This window comes from Lynx canadensis, chromosome A3, assembly GCF_007474595.2.
Source record: "Lynx canadensis isolate LIC74 chromosome A3, mLynCan4.pri.v2, whole genome shotgun sequence".
Lineage (NCBI taxonomy): Eukaryota > Metazoa > Chordata > Mammalia > Carnivora > Felidae > Lynx > Lynx canadensis.
Genome location: NC_044305.1, coordinates 66,234,629 through 66,261,498, shown reverse-complemented (window position 1 = coordinate 66,261,498; position 26,870 = coordinate 66,234,629). Strand labels below are relative to the sequence as shown.

Genomic DNA, 26,870 nt, shown 5'->3' with positions numbered 1-26,870 from the left:
AGCCCACCTGGTGAACTGGAGCAGGCCTCTCAGCTTCTCTGAGTCCCAGTTTCATCATTTGCCTCACAGGTGGCAAGACCTGTCCTGCCCTTCTCACAGGCTTGTGGGGACGACTGGCTGGGATAATGAAAGTGAAAGTGGGGTAGGTACGTATGGGATTATTACTTTTATCAGGTATAAGTGAATAGGTACATGACAAGCACCACAGTGCAGTGGCCTGCTGTGTGTCACTGAGTTTGGTCATCCAGTCAAAATGGGTGCTCGTCAGTACCCTCCACCAGCCACAGTAATGGCTCTAAGTCACAGGCCATCTGGCAGGGCTGGGGCCAGATTTCATGGGGTTTGAACAGATACAGTTTGGGGATACTCTCCTTAAGGAAAAGAAAGTGAACATAGGGCTTGAGCTCTCCAAGACTTTGGAAGGGGTTCATGCAGGTGGGGGACCCTGAAGCTTCCTTAGCTTCAAGATAATTCTGCCCTCTGGCTTCTGGTCTTGATGCAAGTCTGAGATCTGAGCATCTTTGGAAGCAGGCCAAGATTCAACCACTTTTCCTCCATTGCATTTTCTGGACTAAAAACTTCAGTAGCCTTTCCAGATGCTGAAGCTAAATTCTACTGTGAAATACTCTAGCAGCTCCTACCTGGCTGTTCCCTGGTTCACTCAGGGATGGCTCTTCCTATGGTCATGATCTCTACCCCCAGAGATCCTTGCCAGGCCTCAAGCACTCATTTCACAGGTGAAGAAAATGTGGCCAAGAGATGGGCAGTGATTCATCTGAGGTCACACAGCCTTTTAATGGCAGAGCCGAAAGAGGAAACTGGAGCCCTTATGGCCCATTTAGATTATCTTTTTACCATGTCCCCTTGTACTCTTGACTGTCACTTAATTGTCCATCATGAGTCTGCTGTCAATGAACCAATCTGGTAGTCATTTACGATTCCAACTGGGGAGAGCCTTTGATTTGGCCAGCGTGGACTCTTGCAGCCTCATCCTGGCTCTCGTCTGGCTGTACTGACAAAAGGTCAGCCCCAAACATCTCCTTCCCCCCCAAGACTTGCCCATAGGATTTGCACCTGACATACCATAGGAAGTGCCCTAACCCTGGCACTTGTCTCTTGGTATGGGCCCTGACCCATAGTTCCTGTATGTGCTTTCTACCTTTTCCTTAGAAACTGACCCTTTAGGTTGACCTTGCCTCTGATTTTGACCTTTGGTTGCTTCTAGCTCACAGACCTCCAGCAAGCAACAGCTCCAACGACACAAGCAAAAGGGGCAAAGCATGCCCTCTACCACCATGCTGCAGCCAGAGCACTGATTCAGCCCAAACAGAAATCCTAAAGGTCCACTCAGGACCCTTACACTGGGGTCCATTGGTACACTGAAGTGGGGGAGAGTATGTATCTGGGTGTGTAAGGAGCCCACTGTTCCCTGGGCAGGCTCAGCTCTGACCCAGTCTATCCCAATGACCCTTAGACTGTAGGAGAGTCAGGGGCCTCAAGCCACACTTGTCTCTCTGGGCCTAGGGCTGACACTCAGACAGTAATGAACAGCTTCAGTTGTACTAGTGGTTAAAGTACTGAAGTACCTCCATACCAGTGGGAAAATGGCTGTAGCTCCATGTCCCCTGAGGACCCTCTGCCAATCCAGACCCCCAAGCCCCTCTGCCACATTTCCCAGGACCTTCTCAGGATCCACAAAATACAAGGTTGTCCCTTGGCCTAGTATGAGGTCTCCAGGACCATGCCCTAGTTCTAAGTCCCGTGTCTGTCCTGATGTGGGAGTATGGCCAAACTGATTCAATATTCTGAATATCATACCCTCATGAGCTGACCCTGAGCCCACTCTTCTGCTATTAAATGGGCCTCCTGAAGCCTGATTTCTGACATGAGGTTCCAGCTCCAGCTTCACTCCTGTCCCTGGTAGTGTGTGCCTGTTGACACCTTGCTCCAAGGACAGGGATCTAGACAGTCTTCCCAGGAAGGACTTTTGCAGCCCAGCCTGGTGCCGCCTGGGACCCTGCTATCAGACAGATTGGTCTGGAGCTGACTGCTGAGTGACCCCAGGTCTCTGGAACCATGCTGAAGACCCCCACCTGAGCTTTGCTACATTTCTGACACTCTGGGTTCTACAGCGCCTCTGCCCCATAGGTGGTTCCAGTTCAGATCCCAGGCCTTCCCAGCCTGCCCTGTTTAACTGAACTGTGCCTGACAGTGCAGTCAGACAGGTCAGGGAGGGATGAAGAGGGGCAAAGTGTGCCCTCCACCACCTTTAAATGCCCCCACCCCCACACAAATACACAACGGCAGCCAACCAACCCCCTTCCTGTACTTTCCATTTTCACTGATGTGCACACTCAGCCTGTACTCTCGGGGCTGTGTATGTCCCTTCCTTCCTGATGCCTATTCCCTGGGGTCTGGATCCTAGCCAGTAGCCAGGCAAAAGAGCATCTGACAGACTGTGGCTGACTGTGTTGTTCCTGAAATCTACCTATTCCCCTCCTCCCTCCCCCCTTTGGGTTGTAAATGAGGCCTGAAGAGAGAAACGGAGACTTGGAGAACTAGTGGTGTACTTGAGGCATGAGTGTTGAAGATATTTAGGAGGTAGTTTTCACCTCTGAAGTCCATAAATCACACCATTCAGAGAACTGGCTGTTCTGCCCAGGTATAGAAATAGGCTTATCTGATACCAGAGAGTAAAAAGAGGCAGAGAGAGAGAGAGAGAGAGAGAGAGAGAGAGAGAGAGAGAGAGAACATTTTTTCAGTACATAACCTGAGCAAGACATTTATCTAAGCATTTTGCAACCATTTTCTCATTTTTTTTTCTCCAGGAGACAGACTGCCACAGAGTTTCAGATGTGTGAGGCACCCCAGGCAGAGCTATCTGAGCCAGCATTCCTTTCAGCCTTCCTCCCTGGTGAGAATGTTCTGATTTCATTTGGGATGGCAATGTACCCAGAGGAAAGTTTACATCTCCCAGACTGCTCTGTGACTAAGACCTGGCCAACAAGATTTAAGTGGAAGTGTTCAGGATTTAGGCTCCTTCATAGGAATGGCCTTCTTCTTTTTTTAATGTTTATTTATTTATTTTGAGAGAGAGAGAGCATGTTCTCAAAAGTGGGGGAAGCACAGAGAGAGAGGGAGAGGATTCCAAGAAGGCTCCACACTGTCAGCACAGAGCCCAATGCAGGGCTCAATCTCATGAACCATGAGATCATGACCTGAGTTGATATCAAGAGTCAGACGCTTAACCAACTAAGCCACCCAGGCACGCCCCAGGAGTAGCATTCTTTTATCCCTCCCCATTCTCCTCTTGCTGCTTGGAATTCACAAGTGTTATTGGCTGGAGTTCCAGCAGTCATAGTGGACCTAGAATGGAAGCCAGGCACGGCAGAAGAGAAAGACAGAAGGAGCCTGGATCCCCATGGAGCCATCACAACAGCTGAGAATAGCCAACCTATGGACTTCTTTTATGTGAAACAATAAGAACTTGTGTATTTAAGCTATTGCAGTTTCTATTTATTGAAGCTGAACAAAATTCCTAGGCAGGAAAAGTAGATATCCACATGCAAAAGAATGAACTGGACCCTTATCTACACCATATATGAAAGTTAAATCAAAATGAATCAAATGTTAACACAAGAGCTATAACTATAAAAGTCTTAGAAGAAAACATAAATGGAGACTTCATGACATTGGACTTGGCAGTGCCTACTGGGCTATGACACTATAGGTATAGGCAACAAAAGAAAAGTAAACAAATTAGACTTCACCAAAATTAAAAACTACCAACTATCAACTGAGGACAAAACAACCCACAGAATGGGAGAAAATATTTGCAAATAACCTATCTGCTACGGATTAACATCAAGAGTATACAGAACTCCTAAAACTCAATAGCAAAAACAAAGCAACACAATTCAAAAATGGGCAAAGGACCTGAACAGGCATTTCTCCAATGAAGACACACAAATGGCCAATAAGCACATAGAAAGGTGTTCAACATCGTTAATCACAAGGGAAATGAAAATGAAAATCACAATGAGATATCACTTCAAACCCATTAAGATGGCTGCTTTCAGAAAAACAGAAAACAAGTGTTGGTATGGATATGGAGAAAATGGAACTTTTGTGCATTACTGGTGGGAATGTAGCAATGGAGTAGCCACTAAGGCAAATAATATGGTACCAGGAAAACTGGATAACCACATGCAAAAAGACATTAACAAAACAAAAAATTAAGCATACATTTGATTCCATAATTCCACTTTTGGCTGTATATACAAAAGAACTGAAAGCAGGACTGGCAGACATATTTGTACAAGCCATGTTCATAGCAGCATTATTCACAATAGCCAAAAGGTAGAAACAACCCAAATTCCATCAATGGATGAATGGATAAACAATATTTGGCATATCCATACAATGGAATATTATTTAGCCTTACAAAGCAATGACATTTGAACACATGCAACAACATGGTTGAACCTTGAAGATATTATGCTAAGTGAAATAAGCTAGACATAGAAGGACAGGTATTGTGTGATTCCACTCAGATGCAGCACCCAGAGTAGTCAAATTTGTTGATACAGCTGAGAGTGGTGGCTACCAGGGAGTTGGTGGTGGGGCAGGGGAGTAATGCATAGTTACTGTTTAAATGGCTACAGAGTTTCAACTTAGAAGGATCAAAAAGTTCTGGAGATGAATAGTGGTGATGGTTACACAACAATGTAAATATTTAAGGCCACTGAATTGTGCACTTAAAAATGATTAAAATGGCAAATTTTACTTTATATATATTTTGCCACAATAAAAATATTAAATTTAAGTAAATCAATAAATCAGGGAGTCCAAACCCCTTATTGACAGATGAACTGAAAACTTATTTGGTCTGAACCACGCAACTACTGGAACAGCTAAAAGAAACAAACCTGTCCTCCCCCACCTGCTCCTAAGTCCTGCCCCAAGGCCCTTTGGTGGAATGGGTTTCATCACCTGCCCTACCTCTGCATCCTAGAAACGCTTTTAATTCTTTGATTATCCATTTGGGGTTTCCACCTTGGGGCTGAACGGTTCTCCCTTCTGCAGGGGTGGGAATAAAAAGGGGTTGTGGATGGCGGCTAAGATCCAGCCTGAGACCCTCTCTATAGGGAGGTAAAGTTCAGGACACCTGCTCCAAGTAGGTAAGTAAAGTAGCTGTTTTTTCCTTTGAGGGGATAAGGGATTTTGTAGGAACTTCACCGGTGGTTAATAATCTCCTTGTTCTCCTCTACAGCTAGTTCTGAGATCAGAGGTCCTTCACCCTCGTTCCCTGCCCCCAACATCCCTCTCTCCTCACACACTACTCTCTGCTACCAGCTCCTGGGGCCTCTTGGGTATTTGGCTTCCTTGCTAGATTAGACATTCTCTGAGAGCAGGGATCACATCTTCTTTGTAAATGCTACTCTCCCTCGACCCATCCCCAATTCTCCTCCAACATCTGCCAAGCACGTATGTTACCCAGGGCCCAGCACTCAGTAGTTGCCAGAGAATTAGGTTGCTTCATACTTACAAGCTTACATATCTTGCCAGAAGGTACATCTTGGAAACGTGCCTGATTGTTCTCTGGTAACTTTGGAGGTCCCAGAAGGCCAAATCTGGGACAGCTGGGAAGAACCTGGGTGGGGTCTGGGAGTGGACAACAGGTCAGTGTAGGGTCTGAGCCGTGGGCAATGAGTGCTTGCTACAGAGCCTGGGAGATGAGCTGGGAAACCCAATGAGGTGGTCTTGAAAGTTGTCCTCTTTCATAACGAAAGAGCCAAATGTCAAGGATAGGTTAGCAGGACTGACTCTAAAGAGGCCTGTGGTCACCTTCAGGCACAGGACTACCTCCGTTGGTCTGGTCACATGTGGGTGGATTTCTCCAATTTTGCCCTGACTGTCCCTGTGTCCCCAAAGCCAGATGATGGCAGGAGGAGGAGAATGAGGGTTTATGGAATGTGGACAAACCCCACCAGTCACTACTTTGATCAGAGCCAGACAACCAATCTTTTTCTCCCCTTTCTGCCCTTGGACTGAGCCTCTGGGCCAGAATCAGCTTCCATTTTTAAACAGAATCAGTTTCCATTTTTAAATGTTGGAGACTTGTAAAAATTACCTGGCTCCCACCTTTCTTTCCTTTACTCTTCCAAGGTCTTATCAAGAAAAACTGTGAAAGACTTTGAAATGGGCAAAGATCCCTGGCATCCTTTCAACAGAATGCCAGGCATCATCTAGACTGTTTCCTGGACTATAGGACCCTACCCAAGTTAGCTGATTCTACAGGGATCTGTGCCTTTTACTGGTGATGACATTGCACCTCTGTAGCAATAGAAGTTAACTTAGGCATGGCTGATGTTGAGACACGGATTCCTGTTCCAGGGATGCAAAGGAAGACGCCAGTTCTGCACCTCTCAGCAAATCCCCTCCTGCATCCCTGATGGCTATATATGTATCTACATTTTGGATTCTCCCATGAGCTGGCTATAATATCTTACTGTTTCCCTCATTAACTAAGGGGTTAAATGAAGTTGAAGACGTGTGTTCATTTTACATTTGCATAAGAGTCATGATTTTACCTTTTAAGAAATTATCCTTGGGGCACCTGGGTGGCTTCGTTGGTTGAGTGTCTGACTTCAGCTCAGGTCATGATCTCACAGTTTGTGGGTTCAAGCCCTGCATGGGACTCTCTGCAGTCAGCACAGAGCTTTGGATCTGACTCTGCTTTGGATCCTCTGTCCCTCTCTCTTTGCCCCTCCCCTGCTGGCACATTCTCTCTCAAAAATAAACATTTGAAAAAAAAATGATTCTTGGGGCACCTGGGTGGCTCAGTAGGTTAAGCGTCCAACTCTTGCTTTCGGCTCAGTTCATGATCTCACTATTGCGTGAGTTTGAGTCGCATCAGGCCCTGTGCTGACAGTGTGGAGCCTGCTTGGGATTCTCACTCTCCCTTTCTCTCTGCCCCTCTCCCACTCACATTGTCTCTGTCTCTCTCAAAAATAACTAAACTAAAAAAAATTATCCTTTAACAGTTTCAAATACCCGCTTTGTGCTTGAGCTGAAAGAATAGAGAGAGGAAAGGGAAAAAAAGGAGGGCAAGGAAGTGGGCAGGGTGGAAGGAGGAGTGGGAAAAGAGAAAAAGGAAAGAAAGGATAAGCCAAGAGGAACAGGATCAAGGGCAGAGCTAGGCAGGAGAAGGAGGGGAGGGAAGAGTGATGTAACCAAGGAAGAAGCAAAAGAAAAGAATCTTCTTATCCTGCAAACACACAAATGCTCTCTGTCTTCTGGAAGGAAAAGCCTTTATTTTGAGTCAGCTGTGAGAGGCCTTCTCAGTCTCTCAGTCTGAGAGCGAAATTATTTTCTGCCTGTTGTTTCCCAGGTCACCAGTTATATTAAGCAAAGGTCCCTTGGTGGCTGCCATCTATAATTTTTCCACTCCCTACCCTTTTGAGTCAGATCGCAAAATAAGGACATTTTGAAACTTGGACTCTTGGTGATCAGAATGTGGAGAATGTGGTCCAGGACACTCTCAGGTCTCGTGGAGCTGGCCAGGGTCCTTGTTGAGAGTCCTGCTTAGATCAGCAACAGGAGGGCAAACAGAGCCGCCAGGTCGCTCCCATGTGTGCTCAGACCCTTGCCTGGCCCACCGAGACCACACAGTTCTAGGCCTTCCCCAGGCAGCAGGCCATAGCTGCTTCCACAGTGCTTTGTCTGGGGTTAGATGCAGGCTCTTTGCCCTGAAATGCCTCCACTGGCCTGGCATGGATCAGAAATGTGGAGAGTCAATTGTCATCATTCTGAAAAGCCCCTTCATAATATGTCCTTCATATATCTTTCCAAACTTATGTCCTGCCACACCTACCACACATCCTGCATGCCAGCCAGGCCAGTCTCCTTGCCACTCTCTGAACAAGTCAAATATTTTCATGCCTCTGTGTCTTTGCTCTTGTTGTTCTCTCTGCCTGGAATGCCTTTTCCCTTTCTCCTTTGCCTGGTGATGTCATACTCATGCTTTCTTCCTCTTTCCAGGCAGAGTGAATTATTTCTTCCCTTGAGTCTTCATGTGTACTTTATATACATCTGTACTTAGATGCAGCACTCATCACTCTGGTTTGTAATTATTTGCCTGTCTGCCAGTCTGTTCTTCAAGGGCAAGAACCCAGGCTTATTCATGGGCTGCCCTGGTACTTGGCTCAGTACCAGGCCAGCACATTCATTCAGTCATTTCACAAATTTATTGAGGACTGATTACATGCCAAGCTGTTTTCTAGGTGCTGGATGGTGAACAAAACTGATAAAGTTCTCTGTTCTCATGGAGCTTACATTCTTGCTCAGGAGGCAGACAACATACAAATAAACAAATAAATGTCAAGTAGCAATAAGTGCTAGAAGAAAATCAAGGGGGCTAAGGGCACAGACAATGATGGAGGGTGTTATTTTAGCCAGGGTGGTCAGAGAAAGGCCCTCTTGAAAAGGTCGCATTTAAATAGACACCTGAGGGGCGCCTGGGTGGCGCAGTCGGTTAAGCGTCCGACTTCAGCCAGGTCATGATCTCGCGGTCCGTGAGTTCGAGCCCCGCGTCAGGCTCTGGGCTGATGGCTCGGAGCCTGGAGCCTGTTTCCGATTCTGTGTCTCCCTCTCTCTCTGCCCCTCCCCCGTTCATGCTCTGTCTCTCTCTGTCCCAAAAAATAAACGTTGAAAAAAAAATTAAAAAAAAAAAATAAACAGACACCTGAAGGAAGTGAGGGAGTGAGTCATGTTGGTATCTGGGAAATAGAATCCCAGACAGAGGGAACAGCAAGTGCAAAAGTCCTCAGATGGGAGCATGTTTGTGCGTTCAAGGACAGCAGCAAGGGTTAGAGGATGCCAGAGTAGTGAGTGATGGGAAAAGCTGTAAGACAGAGGCTCCAAGAAAGAAGAAGTAGGGGGTCAGAACTTAGAGCCTTCAGGCCAATGTAGAAACTTCAGCTTTTACTCCAGGAGACATGGGGAGCCATTGCAGTTCTGTCCCAATGTACATACATACACGGCACACTCGTCTGCTTCAATCTGCTCTCCAGCTACACTAAATCTACTCAAGTCTTCTTTGAGGAGAGGAGAGATGAACTTATATTTTAGAGCATTCACGACCTTACATGACCTCTTGGCTACTCTCTGAAGTACAGACTGTTCAGGGTGGGTGCTCAAGAAGGTGACTGATAATGTGGGACTAGATGCAAGAGTGGCCTTGGAGGACAATGTGGGCTTGTCCTTGATTGGACAGTAAGTCTGAGCATCTGCTCCCTTTAATCTATGTTCTCCTCCTCCTTCTTCCCTAGACAAGTGTCCCCATTGATGAGGATTTTTCCGTGCCTGGGTACTGAATGAACTTGGAGAAACCAGGCAAAACTCATGAGAAATAAACAGAGACCCTGGCCTGCTAAACTGAGAGATACTAATCTTGCCTGTAAGGCTCACCCAACAAGTACCGGCTGACTTTGTGACTTGGAGGAGGAAGGCCCAATTCAGGAATTAATAAAAGGCAAAGCCTTTCACAACTCCAGCACGCCTGCAGTATGACTGTTGGCTTCCAATCACCTTCAGGAGGCCGCGGCAAAGGAGCTCTAATAAAAGCTTGTCTGAGAGAAGGAATGAGACTTTGACCACCTACTCCTTCCAGGCCCCTTCCCAGGCACATGTGAAATATCCTCACTGCTAAAATATCCAATGAAGGTTGAAGAGGTGCCCCCTCTACCCCTCCATGCTCTCTCTCTAATGGTGGAATTTCAGGCATCAGGGAAGGCGCTCGCGAAGGGATTTCCGGTAGCGCCTCTATTTTTATCACACACACACACACACACACACACACACACACACACACACACACACACACAGCATTTATTCCCACCTCCCTTCTCCCAGAGAGGAACGCGGACACTCGGGACGGGTAGAGAAAGGCCCAAACTGGCAGCAGGGTTCAAGGGCGTGCCCGCCTCCGGGCGGAATCGCGGCGCCCAGAGCAGTGGAGGTCGGCGTACGGCAGAGGGCGCAGAGGAACTGCTCCGTCTGCCCGGAGCCCAGGCTCCCCGGCCCTGGAGCACCCTCCTCCCACCCGGCCGCCTCCGCGCCCCACCGCCGAATCGCTGGCTCAGCCTCCGAGCGAGTGTGGGCACCGTCAGGAAGCACCTTCCCAGGCCACCCCGCAGCTATCATCTGCCCCCTTATCCGGCCGCAGCCCATTTTCCGGTCAACCTAGTCCCTGGTCTACTGGCAGTCCCGGACGCGCCACACCCTCCACAGGCCATCCCTCTCCTCCCGCAGTTCCTTCCTTTCCAGGTGTGGCCGGTGGGGGAGGGCGGTGGTCGGGGAGGGGCGTGGTCGGGAGAACTCGGGCTTGGGACCCGGACCGTGAGCGGTTTTGTAGAAAGAAGCTGCAGGTGAGAGGTCAGAGCTATTTCACCCTAGGCACTGGCCCTTGGCTCCCTGGCTCTTGCGTGAGGGCCTAGAGCGCAGCATCCCGGGAAAGGAAGGAAGGCATCTGCAATGTTCGCTCCTGCAGGGCCTGGCAGGTGACAGGGGACATCGATATTGATTGGCTGAATGAATGCATGGAATGGAATGAAAGAAATGGCAAGTGGTCTGAGACCTGGCTCTGGCCAGCCCCATGCTGGCACAATACCTCCCAGTAGAGGTTGCCACACTCACCTTTGTCCTTGCCTGTCTCTCCCCACCACCATCTTCCCACCTCCCAGCTTTCCTTTCGCTTCCTGCCACTGCTCAAAAGCTTTCCCTAGCTGTCTGATCCCAATCCCTTCTCCTAGCTTTCAGATCTCTGTACAGTCTTGCCCCAACCTACGTACATACGTGGCACACTCTTCTGCTTGAACCTGCTCTTCAGCTACACTAAATCTACACAAATCTGAATATAACTTGAATTGGCCTTCCTCTGGTGGGGCCCCCACCTCCTTTTCCCCCTATCAGCAACACCTGCTCCCTTGCCTCCAAATCCTTCTCTTCCGTCAGGGTCCAGCTTCAGATTCCATTCCTTTTCTTCAGGAAGCATTCCCTGACTTTTTCACTCCAGAGTAGGTTTTCTCAGCTCTGACCTCCTATAGCATACACTCCCTGGCACTTGATTGGTACCAGTTACCTATGATGCTTTATCATGTATGCTTACCTACCTATGTTTTCTCTCCCACTGCACTGTAAACATTTGAAAGTCAGGGTCCAAGTCTTATTTATCTTTGTAGCTCCTCCTTCAGTTTATCACACATTTATTGGGCATCTACTACATACCCGGTATAGAGTCTAGCATATATGCTCCCAAAGGAGTCTAGGACACAGTCCTCCATGATGACGTTGGGGATAAAAGAAGACAAAATGGGGCTTGAGGAAAAGTAGAGGGTGTGGCTCGGAAATGGAGCACTCGCTAGGAAAGTCCCAAATGACTTTCTTTGGTAGCATTCAGCATCCTGGATTAGGAAGCAGTCTCATTCTCTAAGGGAGTGTCTGCCCATTTATGGAGTCACTCACTCATCCATTCCCTCATTCATTCATTCATTCATTCATTTGATAAATATTTGTTGAGTCCTTACTTTATCCAGGTGACTCATAGGATTGGTCATACTGCAACCCCATAAGGGTTGGCTCTGTGTGTGTGTGTGGTAGGGAGCATTTGGTGTGAGTTGTTTCTTTGTCAGTTCCTGTTCAGAAGCATAAATCCCCACTGGAAATGGTTTTGGGAAATCCTAGATTTTCATGGAGGGGAGGAAGACCGTCAACCCTTCCTGAAGGTAAGGTGCCCAGACTTTGCCTTATAGTTCACTTTGGAACAGCTTACTCTACCAGACCATGTTCATTTCCAAGTCCTTTCCTTCTGTGATCATTCAAGGTTTTCCAAAGAGCCCTCTGAGGTTAGGTCCATTTGCCAGATGAAAAAGCTGAGGCTAGGAAAGTTAAGGTTTTCCCAAAGTCACTGAGCTACAGCAGGGCTGAGCCTACAGCATCTGGTCGTTCACATCTGGTCTCCTCAGCTTTATTGTAGGGGGCTTTGACCTAGACATCTTTGGGACCCTATATGTTACACTTTACACCCGGTATGTGTAGATGCTTAACACGCTCCATCTATAGGTACACCCAGGGCTACAGAGGAGACAGTCAGAGGATATGAATCTCTGGCTCTCCACAATGAAGGAGGCAGGTCTCTGGAACAGGACATTTTAAATTTCAGATCAAAGTGGTGGCCCCCATTATATCTGGCCACTAACAACTCCCCAGGTCTCACTCAGAAATTTAATGGTAACTAATTACTGAATCCTAACTCCAAACTCTAATCTTAATGCCCCGATTCTAACCACTCCTTTAAATTATTCATTCCCTAATTCTAACCAGAATACGTCACTCCACCCCTAAGGGCAACTCAGCACCTCCAAGATCCTGGCAGTCTGATGTTATCTTTAACATCCCTCATATAGTCCACAGTGGGCCAAAGCCTGCTGCTCTAGTATCGGGGAGCAAGAAGGTCCAAAATGAAGGTGCAAGCAGCCAGGGAGGGACTGGTAACACCATGAATTTGTTTTCGTTATGAAAGCAGCCAGTTTTTCTCCCCAGGTACCCAGGCCTTCATGTTGTCCCCAGGCCTTTCTGGAAGAGGGGGGAAAGAAATAGGGTGCTACTGGTTTTAGAAATATTTGAGAGAGGCCTAAAACCAGGCTAGGCTTAACAGAAGAGGTGAAGCATGAATGGAGGGATTACAGCCATTCAACAAGTATTATACTAACAATTGAATGTGCCAGAGCACCCTGGCAAGCTGTGATTCAGATACAGTTCCTGCCCTCAGGCAGATTGCTATTTAGAGGTAACTGATTTTTTGGAGCACTGGCCATGTGTTAGGTACCTGTGTTACCTACTTTTCCATGTCATATTTTGTTTAATTGCTGCAACCTATGGAAAAGGAACTCTTACTCCATTTTATAGATGAAGGAACTGAGGCTCAGCGCTAGTAAAGGGCAAAGCCAGAGACTTAAATGCTAAATCCTTTTCCTGCATTGCCTTTGGGCGGAGCAGGGGAGGGAAGTTTTCCAGTAACTCTGACATCTGTTCCTGAGTCAAGTCGCCTCCACTAGTCCCAGGCCGCAAGTGTGGAGTAAGGGGATTGGGCCAGATTCTCTCCAAGGCTCCGCCCACTCCCGCTATGCTGAGCCTATCAGATCGTAGGCTTTGGGGGCGGGGCCAGAGGCTGTTAGAATGGTAGCTTGCTGTCAGCCGTGGGTCAGATCCCAGGCTTCAGGAGTTCTCTGTGTTAGTTGTTGTCTTTTCCTTGGTGTCTGACTCTACCCGTTTCCCTGTTGACCACCAGGATTCCAAGTCACTGGAGAATCATGGCCTACTCTTGCTTCCCATTAAAGTCAAGGTCAGACTAGTTTTGTCCCCAAAGCACCAAGCCCTGCCTTATAGGAAGCACCTCTGCTTCCACTTTATGGTCACCATAAAATAATGTTATTTAGTTAATTGGTATTTCAGGCAACTACTTTGCCTGGCCTTGTAGAGAATGGCCCCTGCCCTTAAGGTGTTTACAACGTGGTTATATAAAAAAAATGAACTAATAAATAAGAGTACTGTAATAATAGATCACATTCGTAGAACACTCACTGCATGCCAGGTGCTGTAGCTTTTAATAAAGAGTAGCTCATTTAATGCATAGCAACACATCACAGTAACTTTTCCCCTGAAACATATAACAGGGGTGGGGAGAGCTAGGGGAATGGCATCAGAAGAACTTACATTCAAGTGTAAATCCTGCCCAGTGCTAGCTGAATGATGCTTGGAAGTTACTTAACTTCCAAGTAACTTCCAGAAAACTGAAGTCTGAGCTTCAGTTTTCATATCTGCTGAATGGTAGTGTTTTATACCCTATTGGTAAAGAGCTATTTTTGAGGGTTAAGTAGAATAATACTTATGAAATACTTAGCATGGTGTTTAGGACAGAGTAAGTGCTTAGGTGTTTATTCATTCGTTTTATAAATATTTGCTGAGTGCCAGGCACAGTTCTAGGCACTAACAATAAAAGAGTGAACAAAACACAAAGCCCACTTACTTGCTATGGCTTACTGAATCTTGGTTTCTTCTTTTCTACCTGTATATTTCCATTCAGTTTCATGTTGATTAGCTCATTTTAAGTAGATATATTTACTTACTTCATCTTTGCATCATCTTGGTCAAATGGGGATAAAAGAGGATTAATTCCATGGGATGGATGGAGAAACAGAGGCCTAGAAAAATTAGATGATTTACACAATACATCTGTAACAAAAGCTTAATCACAGATTGGTCTCCTGTTCCTAGCATGCTCTCCTTTAGGAATTTTCTCTTTTAGCATTCCAGACAGACTTATATCTTTGGTGGGGGGGGAAGACGGGTGGTGGTGGCTGTGAGCTTTCCTCAGAAAGTACCTGCAGAGAGCTCACTGTTGGAGGTTCTAGCCCCTCCCACCCTCAGGCTCTATCTACATGGGTGAAATAGAGTGCTGAGCATGACGGCATTAGGGCAGAGTCCTCCACCAGCACAGACAGATTGGTCCATTATGATAGAGAAGAACATATGGAGAAAGAGGTAAATGGTGATGGAGCACCCTCCCCCCACCCCAGCCCACCTAGCACCTAGCCCACTTTGGTTCTTTTCTGCTGAGACTCCTCCCATCCCTTCTTCCAAACTCACTGAGTTGATGCATGAGGATCCAGCAGGATTCCTGTGCAGAGTAAGAAAAGCACTATGAGTTGATTGGGTGTACAGGATAAGTAGGTAAGAAAACTTGTGTTTAGTAAAGCTGGTTCTCAAATTTATTAATGTGCAGCAAAACTTAGCCTAAGCAAAAGTCAAAAGAGTGGGCAAAGATGATATACAAGCTTCTTCATTCATGGAAGAGCTACTCAGGATTGCAACACATTGGCATTAGGTCCAACAACAGGGGACTCATTGAGTGAAACTGTGGCTTTCTCTACTCTGGAATGTTAGGTAGCCATGAACAATTTTACTACAAAATATATTTCCTGACCTGGGGAAATAACCATGATATATTTCTTTTTTTTAAGTTTATTTATTTTGGAGGGTTGGGGTAGGGACAGCAAGAGAGAGGGAGAGAGAATCCCAAGCAGGATCCAAACAGTCAGTGCAGAACCTGATTTGGGGCTTGAATCCACAAGCCACAAGATCATGACCTGAGCCAAAGCCAGACACTTAACTGATTGAGCCACCTAGATGCCCCATCATGATATATTTCTAAAAGGTAAAAAGCAGACCAGAATATCAGGGAGATCCTCCAGGAAGAGGAGGCCAGGTCCAGCTCTCTTTGACACCAAAGAAAGCCTGGCCTGATTTATTTGTTTGTAGAGGCACGTCTCAACAACCTATAAGAAGTCCATCTTCTATAGAGGGTTTCAGAAATCAGTTTCAGATTCTCCTTCCTTCACCCTACCTTTTTATTTTGTAACCTTAATCCTTGATGTAACCTAAAGTCCAGTAGGAGAAAGATCACACTTAAATCATGTTATTTCCTCTCAGGCTCAGCCAGGGCCTTTGCACAAGCTGTTCCAACTGAAGGAGCTCATCACAGAGCACATATCCCCCTACATACACACACACACACACACACACACACACACACACACACACACACTGCCCCCAGATCTCAGCTCAGTCATCACTTCAATTCATCTGGGCCATCTTCCTTGCCTTGACTTCCCTAGCAGGTCCGTTTCCTCTCTGATACATCCTCACAGCACCATGTACTTCCTTCTCCTTTGTTTACATTTATTGTCATTACATGGTGAGTGTCCTCCATCTATGTTGTCTCCCTCTATGGCAACAAAGATGGTGGCCACGGATACTCTCCACCCTCTCTCTCACTCAGCATGATTCTTCCACAGGTTCTCAGCAGATGCTGGATGCATAGATAGATGAATGACAAAGAGATGGACAGATGAGGCTGCAGGATCTAACCAGCAGGAACAGAATGATTACAGCAGATGTCTCCAGGGCAGGATGGGCTAGCTCTATACTTAGAGGAGTAGGTGCAATTTCAGGGTCACTAGGACAGCCCTCCTGGACCTGCACTCCAGTGCCTGATATCCCTTTTACAAAAGGAGACAAAGCCTTTGTTCCTTACAGTGTATAGAGCTCAGGCATGAATCACACATTCCTGGAGAGGAGAGAGGTACTTGGTGGCTTACTTACATTCATGCTAAGGGGTAAATGACTAATAGAGTCTTTCCTAAGAGCAAATTGTGATGGGACGTGGTGTATGCAGGAGGGGAGAGGAAGTTAGGGAGCTAGGCTAGGTCCCCAAATGGGGAAAGGACACAGAAAAAGGAGTCTTAGGGCCTGATGCCAACCTTGACCCACAGTGTCATTTTGCCTTTGCTGCACGCAGCCTGGTCCTACTGGGTATTAACAGCCTTTTTGGTAAATCGGGTTCTGCAAATATTTGACGTCTGGAAAACTTTCAACAAAGATGGCGTTCAGAAGCCTGGCTCGGAGGCCCCAGGATGACAACCTAATTATGTTCCTTTTAATAGCTCCTTCCCAAGTGCTCAGTCAGGGACATCTGCTCTGCCGCGGTTGCACCTTCAGGGAGGAATATTTTTAACACTGTGATGCCACAAAAGGAAACTTCTGAAGGCTGGATGAAAATGGCCTCTGCATTCACAGTGCCTCAGGGCCCAGGTAGGTAGGGCCTAATGCTCTCCCCTTTCCCCACCTCCACCCCCTAAAACAGGGCCAGGCTCCTTTTCACAAGGAGAGGTGTTGGCTTACAAGGAAGTGGTTGTTATGTGTGTGTGTATGTGTGTGTGCTTGTGTGTGTGTGTGTGTGTGTGTGTGTGTGTTTTAAATATTCCTTTTTCAGATTTCACAGAGGTACATTTGATGTGCCAGGCTGCCTCACCCAGCTTCCATATAAGTGGGGTGTCAAAAATAACAACCAAGAACACAGCAAATCCTTTGATGCCAGCCCTCCCTGCATGGTACTGGGCCCTGTCACTGCTTCTGCTAGTTAACTATTCTTACTCCACACCCCAGAAGAGGAGCCCCCCGCCCCAATACAGATGCTAGTTATGTCAGAGGAAGGAAAGGGGAGAAAAATAAGAAAGGGAAGGATTTCTGTGGTTCGTTTACTAGAAGACTAGCTTGCTAGAAAGGCCACAGGCTGACAGGCTAAAGATGATGTGTCTTAAGGGAGGGTTCCTGGGATCAATGAGTACAAGGAGAAAAGTGCAAGGAGCCCAAGAGATGATCTACTCTAAATTCTAGCCTCCTTTTCTTCAGACAAGTTACCTGAGGCCCAGAGAGGTAAACAGACTTGCTTAAGGAGTTAGCTTTGACGCTTGGGTTGGCTCTCCTGTTTTTAGTCCAGAGTTTATTTTGGTGAGAGCTGCTCTATTAGTTCACCAAATCACATTGGCAGACTCCTGATGGAAGTGTGGCCTCATTATCTAGGAAGGCAGTTCTCTTTGTCGGAGTAATACCGTGGAGCAAGGAGGAGAAATGGGTCGTCCTTCTGCCGGCCAGATCACCTGGTCTGCTCTGGACTAGACACTCATATGCCCATCAAGAAGGAGATGCTGGGCAGCTGAGCATTGTTCTGTGCTGTGTTTACGCTAATATTTTCAACCCACATTGAGATTCAAGCTCATCATAAAGGTGTTTATACTTACTTCAAGTCCCTTCCATGCTTCTAGTGAGGACAGAAGAAGAAGCATTTCCAGAAAAGCTCCAAGGAAGGGCAAGTGGAGTGCAGGGTAAAAGGTGCTGCTCTACTCCCTGAGCCAGAGATCTTCATTTCCCAGCTGAGTCCCAGGACATCTGGCTCAGTGCAGCCCTCTCATTACACACTGAACTTGTGTTGCCTCTTTTCTTCAGCTCTCACTTGACCATCATAGACTTCTCTGGTTCCCTCACCTTTCAACTTCAGCCTCTGTTGCTAACCAGTTGCCCATTCTTTGGGTCTTACTCAAATTCTGGAGAGGGAATGTGATGACTCAACTTCCCTTTGGCTCCAGATGTTCTCCCTTTGGGGTGCCAGTTTTTGGATGCACTGGTCTTGGGTCAGGGGGGAGCTTCAGGGCCAATCCTTGTGCACTCAGCATAAGAATGAGCCTGTCGCTTGCCCGAGGGAGCTCTGGGGCCTGGTGGGCATCCCACTGCCTGGCTTGAGCAGTATTCACCATGCTGGAGATGCAGTGTTGGAAAGACTGAGGGATCTCTATGGGGCGGCAAAGGCAAGACGGGACCTTGGTGATAAGGCCTAGCAGTGGCTCTTAAAACTGAAGAAACAAGTGCTCAACAGTCACCACGATGGAGAAAATCTAGGCGGTGTGTGGGGAGGGTTGGGGAAGAGCAGGTGCACAGTATGTAGTCAGGTTGGTGTGTATGGTGGACTTGCCTTATTCACAACCTTGACCAAGGCCTTGACACTTATAATCAAATACTGTGACTATGACTATGATTACTACTACCATCACTACCACTACTCCTTCTCCCACTCCTAGCTAACACATATTCCATGCCAGACACTGTTCTAAGCACCTTCCATCTGTTAACTCCTCTAATCCTTATAATGCCCTCTGAGTAAGTACCATTCCCATCTTACCTACGTAGAAACTAAGACTCAGAGAGATTATGTGGAGCCAAGGTTATACAGCTAATAAGTGGAAGAGCTGGGATTCCAACCTGAGAAGCATGTGTTTTTAATGACTTTGCCATGCTGCCTCCCTGATAGAAGCAGGTGGCCAACTCCACTATGCTGTTTGAGAGGTACCATTTGGTCCTAAATACCCCAGAATGTTCCCTCAGTTCTATCATGCTTGCCCTCTCCCCTCTGGTTCAGAAATTCCTGCTCTTAGTCACTAATATAGTGGAAGATATGGTAACCTCAGGAGAGCCCTTTGCCCTCTCCCATTAGACCTTTGGTCCTAAGCAGATGGGCAATAAGCATGGTGACTTCACTCTTAGGAGTTAGTTATCAAAGCCTGGTGGTTAAAGGAAGTGGCAAAAGTGGTGAAGAGATCCAGGGTTAACCTTGAACTCAGGCAAAGAAAGAAACCCATACATGGTGTATTGTACTGAGAAGCCTCAGGGAAGAAACCCTCCACCCCAATACCTATCATTCCATCATTATAGGTCTAGATCAGTGCTGACCCACAGAACTTGCTATGATAATGAAAATTTCCTATATTTGTGCTGTCCAATTTGGTAGCCCCTAGGCACATGTGGCTATTGAGCACTTGAAATTTGGCTAGTATAACTGAAGAACTAATTATTTTATTTTATTTTATTTTATTTTATTTATTTATTAAAATTTTTTTTAATTAGTTTTCTTTATTTTTGAGAGGCAGAGAGAGACAGAGCATGAGTGGGGGAGGGGCAGAGAGAGAGGGGAACACAGAATCTGAAGCAGGTTCCAGGCTCTGAGCTGTCAGCACAGAGCCCCATGCAGGGCCTGAACTCACGAACCATGAGATCATGTCCTGAGCTGAAGTTGGATGCCTAACTGACTGAGCCACCCAGGCACCCCAATTTAGATCTACAGTTAAATGCCACATGTGGTTAGTGGCTATCATAATGGTCAGGGTGGTTCTTGAGGCCTCCTTGGGAATATACATCCTCTGGGAGGCTCAGACCTTAAGCATTTCTTTGCCAAAACTTTAGTTCAGGGAGTGCAAGCTAGGCATAAGGGTGTCAGGCCAATGCATTTCATTTGGCCAGTATGAGGCTTTGGAATCTTTAATTCAAATGTCTTCAGCCAAGCAGGCATCTCCAGCCTCCATTTCTCCTGGTTTTACTCCAGGGCCAAGTCACACATTTTGCCACCTCTGAAGGAGTTTAGCTGCACCCAGCCTCGGTAAAAGCCTTCAATGATTCTCAACTTTATTTCATTTGCTCCTTACAGCAGCCCCAGGATAGAGGTAGAGTTGAGACTGTTATGCCCATTTTATGGGTAAGAGAACGAAGGTTCCCAGAAGCACCTGGAAGGGCCATTCTCCAAAGCCAGCTCCACCTTTCTTGTCTCATTTGAATAGACACTGGAAGCCCGGCTTACATCTGGGGTGTTGACGTGGCCCTCGTGGAGGAACCTTGCCCTGCCCTAGCTGCTGGCACTCACAGCCTTCAGAATGCTTCTTCCCCAGCACTCCATTCTTGTTTTCATTCAAACATCACCTTGATTCATTTTTAATGCAAGCCAGCTGCTGTTCTAAGCCTTACTTAATATACCACTTCCACTGCCTGCCTGCCTGGAAACTTAGTTCTTCCAGAGTTGAGCACACTTGGGGTCTATCAGCAGATGCATCTGGGTGAACTGGAAGGAAAAGAATTCAACCTTCCAACTACCACCAGCCCAAGACTGCTCCCTAGGCCTTCTGTCTACATGGAACCTGATCTTAGTCCCATCCCCGTTTTCCATCGGCACTGCTTATCTACTGGATTCTGGAATTTAACACCTGCTTGACCCATGCCCTGTTTCTGAATGACCGCCTCTGCCTCTCTCAGCCACCTATCAGGGCTCCCACTCAAGTTTCCTGCCTCCCTGAGCAACCCCACACTGAACTCTGTCTGCCCCCTCGGTCTTTCCTACCGCTTACTTTCCCTTTCTCTGGTTGACTGCATGTTTATACTACTGTTTGATTATGGCTGAGGAAAGAGACCTGCCTGCAATCAGGAGGTGCAGGTTATATGGCCTTAGGCAAGTACTTTGACCTCGTGGAATCTCCATTTCTAAAACTGGGATTTTTCAGGGGTTGTACCAGATTAGTGGTCCAGACTAGTTAGACCAGATTAGATTTTTTGAACTGTTTTCCCTAGGAGGGTTCCTCAGAGACTGCTTTGCTACATAGAAGCAGGGGATGGAGGGGAGCCAAGTGGATAGGAACTTCAGGATTTCTTCTATCCTCTCCAACCGGAGAACCCACTTTGATATGATTAATGGACCTGGGTTCTGAAATGCTGCACAGAGAGAGAAAGAGGGATTGAAAACTCCAGATTATCCATAATTAGATGATCCAAAAAACCTCTTACAGCTCTAACAAGGTAGAGGCAAAGTCTTTTCTCCCCAGTGAGTTATAGGCCCTTGCAGGCAGTTTGTGTGTAGACCACCCAATAGGAGCCCAATCAGTGCCTGTGCAATGAGGGAAGGAACATCGGACACTCTCTTGTTCTCTTCTGTGGTGTTCCATGTGTATCTCTTTTCAACAGCCAGATGGAAAGGCCTGACTTTTACACTTCTTGAGCATTCTCCAGAGAGCTTCTAGCACAGGGCCTGCAGTCTGACCTCAAACCCTTTCCCTAATTGAAAGATCAGGGCATGGTGGGGTGGGGTCCAAAACCCTGCGTGTGAGTCCCACCTCCTTTACTGCCTCCATGGTCTCTGACAGGGGACTTCAGGCCCTCTGAGCCTTAAATTTCTCAGCAAGGTAATACTGCTTATGATTTGTTTATTATTTTGAAGTCAGGCTTTATACCTAGACCCCTCCCTCTTGCCCTGAGGTATTGTGCTCTCCCCAGTGTGGGAGGGTGGAGGGATATATTAATTGTTTCTACAGAGTCCACTTGCCCAGGGTAGAAACCACAACTGAAAGGTTCAGAGTTGAGCTGTGAGAAGCAATAGCTTGCTAGTAAAACCCACACAGTAAGATGAGTCTTATAAAAATGACCACAGAGTGACAGAGGCCAGAAGAACTGTTTTAGAAGGGAGGGGAAAAAAAAGAGGTGGTTCATAGAGGGAAGCCATGGACCCTCTGGGCTGTGACCAGCCCACAGCACATGAAACAAAGCCATGGACCTGCTTGACCTCAGAGTCGTCTTCCCATCTCTTAGAGCTTATGTCTACGGATTGTGACTGGTGTAGACCCAGCATGTCCTGGGGGACAAAATAATGAAGTCAGCAAGGTTTGTCCTCAATATTACTCCTTTGCTTTCTCTGTTCCCTCTCATTTTCCCATCTTCAGATGCCCAGAGCCTGTGGGACAAGGAAGAAGGAGAATCCAGGGACAAGAAAGAAAGAGTGTATTGGAGTAGCACTCTCTCCTGGAGGTGGTGGTGACTGAATGTGAGGCCTCTCTCAGAGGGGGCTACATCTCCAGGGAATCTTGGAGAGAGGAATTCCCAAGCCAGAGGCCACGTGTGACCCGCAGATGTTTTTGGTTTTGGTCAACATCATGGTAACCTCAAGAGTTTTGTAAGAAAAAAAAAAAAAAAGAAGATTTTACATAAAAATTTAGATTTCTGGCTTATTTTAGAAAATGGAAGAACTGAAAAGTACTGGCCGCACATTCCTACTAAGAACTGGTTGAGTTAAGTGTTATCGCCCTCTTTAAAAGAAACCTTTGTTCGCTGGTTTGCTGCAGGCCCTACCAGTCCTTATTGCTCCCTGTCATTATCTCTGGCCTCCTCCTTCCAGTTATGCCACTGCCTGGCTCCTGTAGCATCTGAGCTTGTGACCTTTGACTTCATCCAAAGAAATTACACAGTAATAGGAGCACAGAGAACCATGACGGCAATATTTCTGGGCAGAGGAGCATCTCCTTGTTCTTAACATCATTCCATTTGGGAGCCACCCTTCCTGGGAGAAGTGAATGCTGCTACACAGCCTTGTGTGGAGCATGTAGACTGCCAAAGGATTTGGAAAAAAGTTCATAAAGATCTGCCAGCTCCCTGCCCCCACAGCCTGCCCCCTCCAGCATCAGTAGTTGACCATTTCATCCTCATCACCAGTGAGTTCAGGCCCCAATTGCTCATTCTCTGTGACCCAGGATAGAGTCACCTTTGTGCCTGAGCCCAGCCTGACCTTGCAGCCGGTCCCATTATTAAGGGCCCTTTGCTCTGTACCAGCTGATCACAGAGTCTGGGGCTGCCCCTCACCTGAGTGCCTGCCTTGGCTTCCTACCAGCCCTGCATTGCTCTGGGGACTAAGTTCTGCCCTGCCTTCCTAGGCAAGGTCCCTAGAACACCCGCTGCTGCCGCCAGAGTCCTTGAGCTGCAGGAATTTCTTCCTTCTTCCACCTCTGCCTTTCCCAGAGGCTGACCTGCCCTAACCCCTTAAGATAGGCCTTATCCTGTTGTGTGCCCAGCCCTGTGCATGATGCTGCCAACACAGGTAAAATTTGTCCAGGGAGTGGGGTTTAGGTGGGATTTTGGCTCCCACTGGCCATCTTTGTGCAGCTTTTGTGCACAACTGCACAATGACTCTGAATAGGTTCCCTGGCTCCTGAGCCCAGCCATCGCTGTTTGGCCTCATCCTCCCACTGATCTGGCTTCCTTTCTGATACCTATCCTCCAGTTCCTCAGCATTTCCTCTCCCTCCTTGTCTCACATCTAAGCCTGGAGAAACAAGTGATTAATATAATAATAATTTACATATTGAGATTTTGTCCGAGGCCGTGTACTAAGTGCTGCACATGTATTATCATATTGGATTCTTACAACCACCATGCCATCCCCATTTGCTGGCTGAGAAAACTGAGGCACAGAGAGACTGAGGAATTTCTTCAAGGCCCAGCAAAAGTGGGTGACAAAACCAGGATTCAAACCTACGTCTGTCTGTTGCCACAGCTTACGCTTTTAACCACTCAACTCTGTTTCCAAATCAAAGAAAGCTAGAAGGGAGGGAGGCTCAGAGAAACCAATAACTTGCCTAAGATCACACAGTTCAGTGGTGGAACTCGAATTCAAACTCAGGTAGGTATTCTGTCACCAAGTCCAGAGTCCCTTCACCTGTTGCTGGTACTCTTAGGCTGCCTCTTTCACTGTTCTGTTTGCTTCTCAGCTCCTGGTGTATGACGGGGCACAGGAGGTGCTCAGGAAACCCTTGCAAACCAAAGGACTTACCTCGCCTCACTTGATATGCCTTGTTGGAGCTGTTCTCTCATGGACTCCAAATTGCTTTAATATCAGCCAGGATGGCCTTGCCCACGGACATGTTTGCTCTTAGCTCAGACCTGGAGGGCCTGGAATTCCACCATAGAATGTAGTTTTCCTAGAAGGGGGACAGAAGACTATAAGGAATTGAATTTAAAGTCCTAATATTTCAGGATCCATGAGTTTTTCTGAAAGTTTTCTAAGAGAATGTGGGGAGTATGAGAAAGTAAAGTTCTGATTGAGGGTAGGTTGGGAGAGGACAGTGGGACAAATCTGGCACAGCAGGGTATGAAGACAAATTCTACTTAAAGTGGTTTTCCAGAAATCAGAGCCTCTTGATCCTCCTTCCTTGAACTCTGTATCTCTGGGTTTGACCTTGCCTTTGGGCCCTACAGTCCCCTGGTCCAGGTCCTTCTTCCCAGCTGGGGAGGTTAGCTCAGATACCCCTGGGGAGAACTTGGGGACAGGCAGGGCCCTAGTATAGAGCCAGGAGAAATGCCAGCTTCACAAAGCAAAGCTTCACACCTGTCCCCTTCCAGCAGTCCTATGCCTGGCCATCACCCCTGGAAATAGTCCTGCCAAGCAGCTTGGCATGTTAGTAGCTCTAATGGACAGTAAACTTTGTGCAAGCTTGTAAGAGCTTTGGATTCCCAGGCTGCCTGGTGAAAACAGGTTTCTTAGAGGCCCATACCAGACTTAGTTTCTGGCAGCATGGTTGGGATTAAGGACTTTCCAGAACCTTCACTCAATTCAATTTAAATGAGCAAGGATTTACTTAGCCTCTCTGAGTGCCAGCACAGTTTCTGGAGACCAGTGTAGGAGATTCCACTAACTCTTCTCCTATTCCAATCCTTTTTTACATCTGCTAGTAGCTCAATTTTTTGCCTTCTTTTTTTTTTTTAACTTTTCTTTCTTTTTTTTTTTTAATTTTTACAGTTTGTGTTTATTTATTTTGAGAAAGAGAGAGAGAGAGAGAGAGAGAGAGAGAGAGAGCAAGAGTGTGCAGGCAGGGGAAGGGCAGAGAGAGGTCGGGGGGAGAGAGAGAATCCCAAGCAAGCTCTGTGCTGTCAGTCCAATCCCATGAACCCAGAGATCATGACCTGAACCAAAACCAAGAGTCAGATGCTTAATCGATGGAGCCACCCAGGTGCCCTAGTAGCTGAATTTTCTTAAAGCCAGCATTTCATGTTTCAAGGCTTTGGAGTAAGACAGACATGGGTTTAAATTCCTCTGCCACTCACTAACTGCATGACACCCACCAACACTGAGCTTTAGTTTCTCCATCTGTAAAACATCAAGCTCATAGGGCTGTACATGAGAATTAAATGAGATTGTGCATGAGCTTAGACCAGGGCCCATCACCCGGAAGGCCGTGATCAGTCAATGGCAGCAACCAAACCAATAAGCAAATAAAACTATAAAGCCTCCCTGCTCTTATCAAACATCCCTTTGCTCAGACACCTCCCATAATTTTCTACCACACATAGGACAAAGTCCTACCTTCTTTACCTGGCACTCAAGGCCTTCCACATAGAGCCACATTTCAAGTGCTTACTAACTGCATGTGGCTTATGGCTGCCATGCTGGACAGCACAGAATAGAACATCTGATGGTTGCAGAATGTCTACTGGGAAGCCCTGTTGTAGCTGGTAGTATAACTGGGTGGGGGTTGGGGAGCAGAGAGTGTGGGGAGGGGCAGGGTGAATGTTTCCATCCTGGTATCTGTTTATTTTATAGGGAACCTGAGCCTGTGGCCTCTCAGGCGTCGGTTCTGATTCCTGATGAAAGGATCTGAGGTGAGGGCCATAGTGTCCTGCTGTCCTGGCCTCTAGCCAGGTTTTCCAGTTGTTTCTAGGTCTCAGCCTCAGCTGGACTGGGCTGAGAGCGTCCATCTCATGGGCTGGGGAGCCATCCAGTCCCTCCTGGGCCCTCTGTTTTCTACCTGCCCAGCTTGTACCTTCTTTCCTTCCTCCTGGCTGGAGCTTTTCCTCCCAGTCTCCTGCAGTCTGCTAGTACTTCACTTCTCTCATCCCTCAGGACTCTTTGGCTTCCCTAGGCCCTTCTTCCCACCACCTGGGCCACAGGGTCTGCTCTGAGGAGCTGGGCAATCCCCGGGGGATCTCTTCTTTAGGACCCTCTGCTGTACCCTATTTTGCTTGAATTGTTTCAGGGGCAATGTGGTCTCTCTGGCTACAATGCCAGCCCCAGAGGGCTGAGCTGTTATCTCCTATTGATTTCCCACAGCACCAGAGGATGAATGAATGAATGAATGAATGGGTCTGACAGGCAGTGAACCCCACCTGTTTCTACCTGCCACCCTTTGCCCTTGCCAGGGACTCTGAATAAGAACTGTGAGGGATGGTCTTCTGTCCTAATTTAGGCCAGCAACTCCACGTAGGAGTCAGCCACAGTGACACTTTGTGTGTCCATCTGGGAGAGTGTTGGAGACTGTGAATGATTTCTGCCTGGGAAGGGTAGTAGGTATTCGGGAGTTTTGGGGGTGGGAAGGTGGATTTTGAGACAGAACTGGAAGAGAAAGGCACAGAAGTGGGGGGGGGCACAATAGCAATGAGAATAGTGGGGGTGGGAAAACACAGGGAAGAGGGTGGGAGAGAGGGAAAGCAGGGCACAGAGAGAGAGGGAGAGATCCTTGCCTTGCACATCTCCTGCCCCCTGACGTGGCTGTGCTGATATCCCCAGCACTAATTGCTTCAATTAATAATACTGCTCTATAAAATTTCAGCAGCTGAGAGCAAGTGCAAGGGAAGATGACATAATGCATTAATAATGCAGGCAGCCAATGGAGCTGGGCTCCTGGGGAGCTCCATTAAGGAGCCACTGCTGCTATCCTCCTCTTCGCATCAGCTAACACTCTGGGCAGGGCAGTGAGCGTCCTTGGACCTCTGCAGACTGCTGGGCTTCGGAGCTGTGGCCGCAGAGGCAGCGCCAATGGACAGGAGGCTGGGACGGCC

The 26,870-nt window shown here is 47.3% G+C and overlaps 1 protein-coding gene across 1 annotated transcript; it reads left to right on the top strand.

The window, feature by feature from the left end:
- Positions 1 to 335: 335 nt before the first annotated feature.
- On the top strand, positions 336 to 22,384 carry LOC115511229. Its single transcript, XM_030311786.1, has 4 exons — positions 336 to 435; positions 9,968 to 10,329; positions 16,566 to 16,713; positions 21,990 to 22,384. Exons 1-4 carry the CDS (start codon positions 336 to 338, stop codon positions 22,082 to 22,084), a joined length of 705 nt encoding a protein of 234 aa, XP_030167646.1. The 3' UTR covers positions 22,085 to 22,384.
- Positions 22,385 to 26,870: the final 4,486 nt, after the last annotated feature.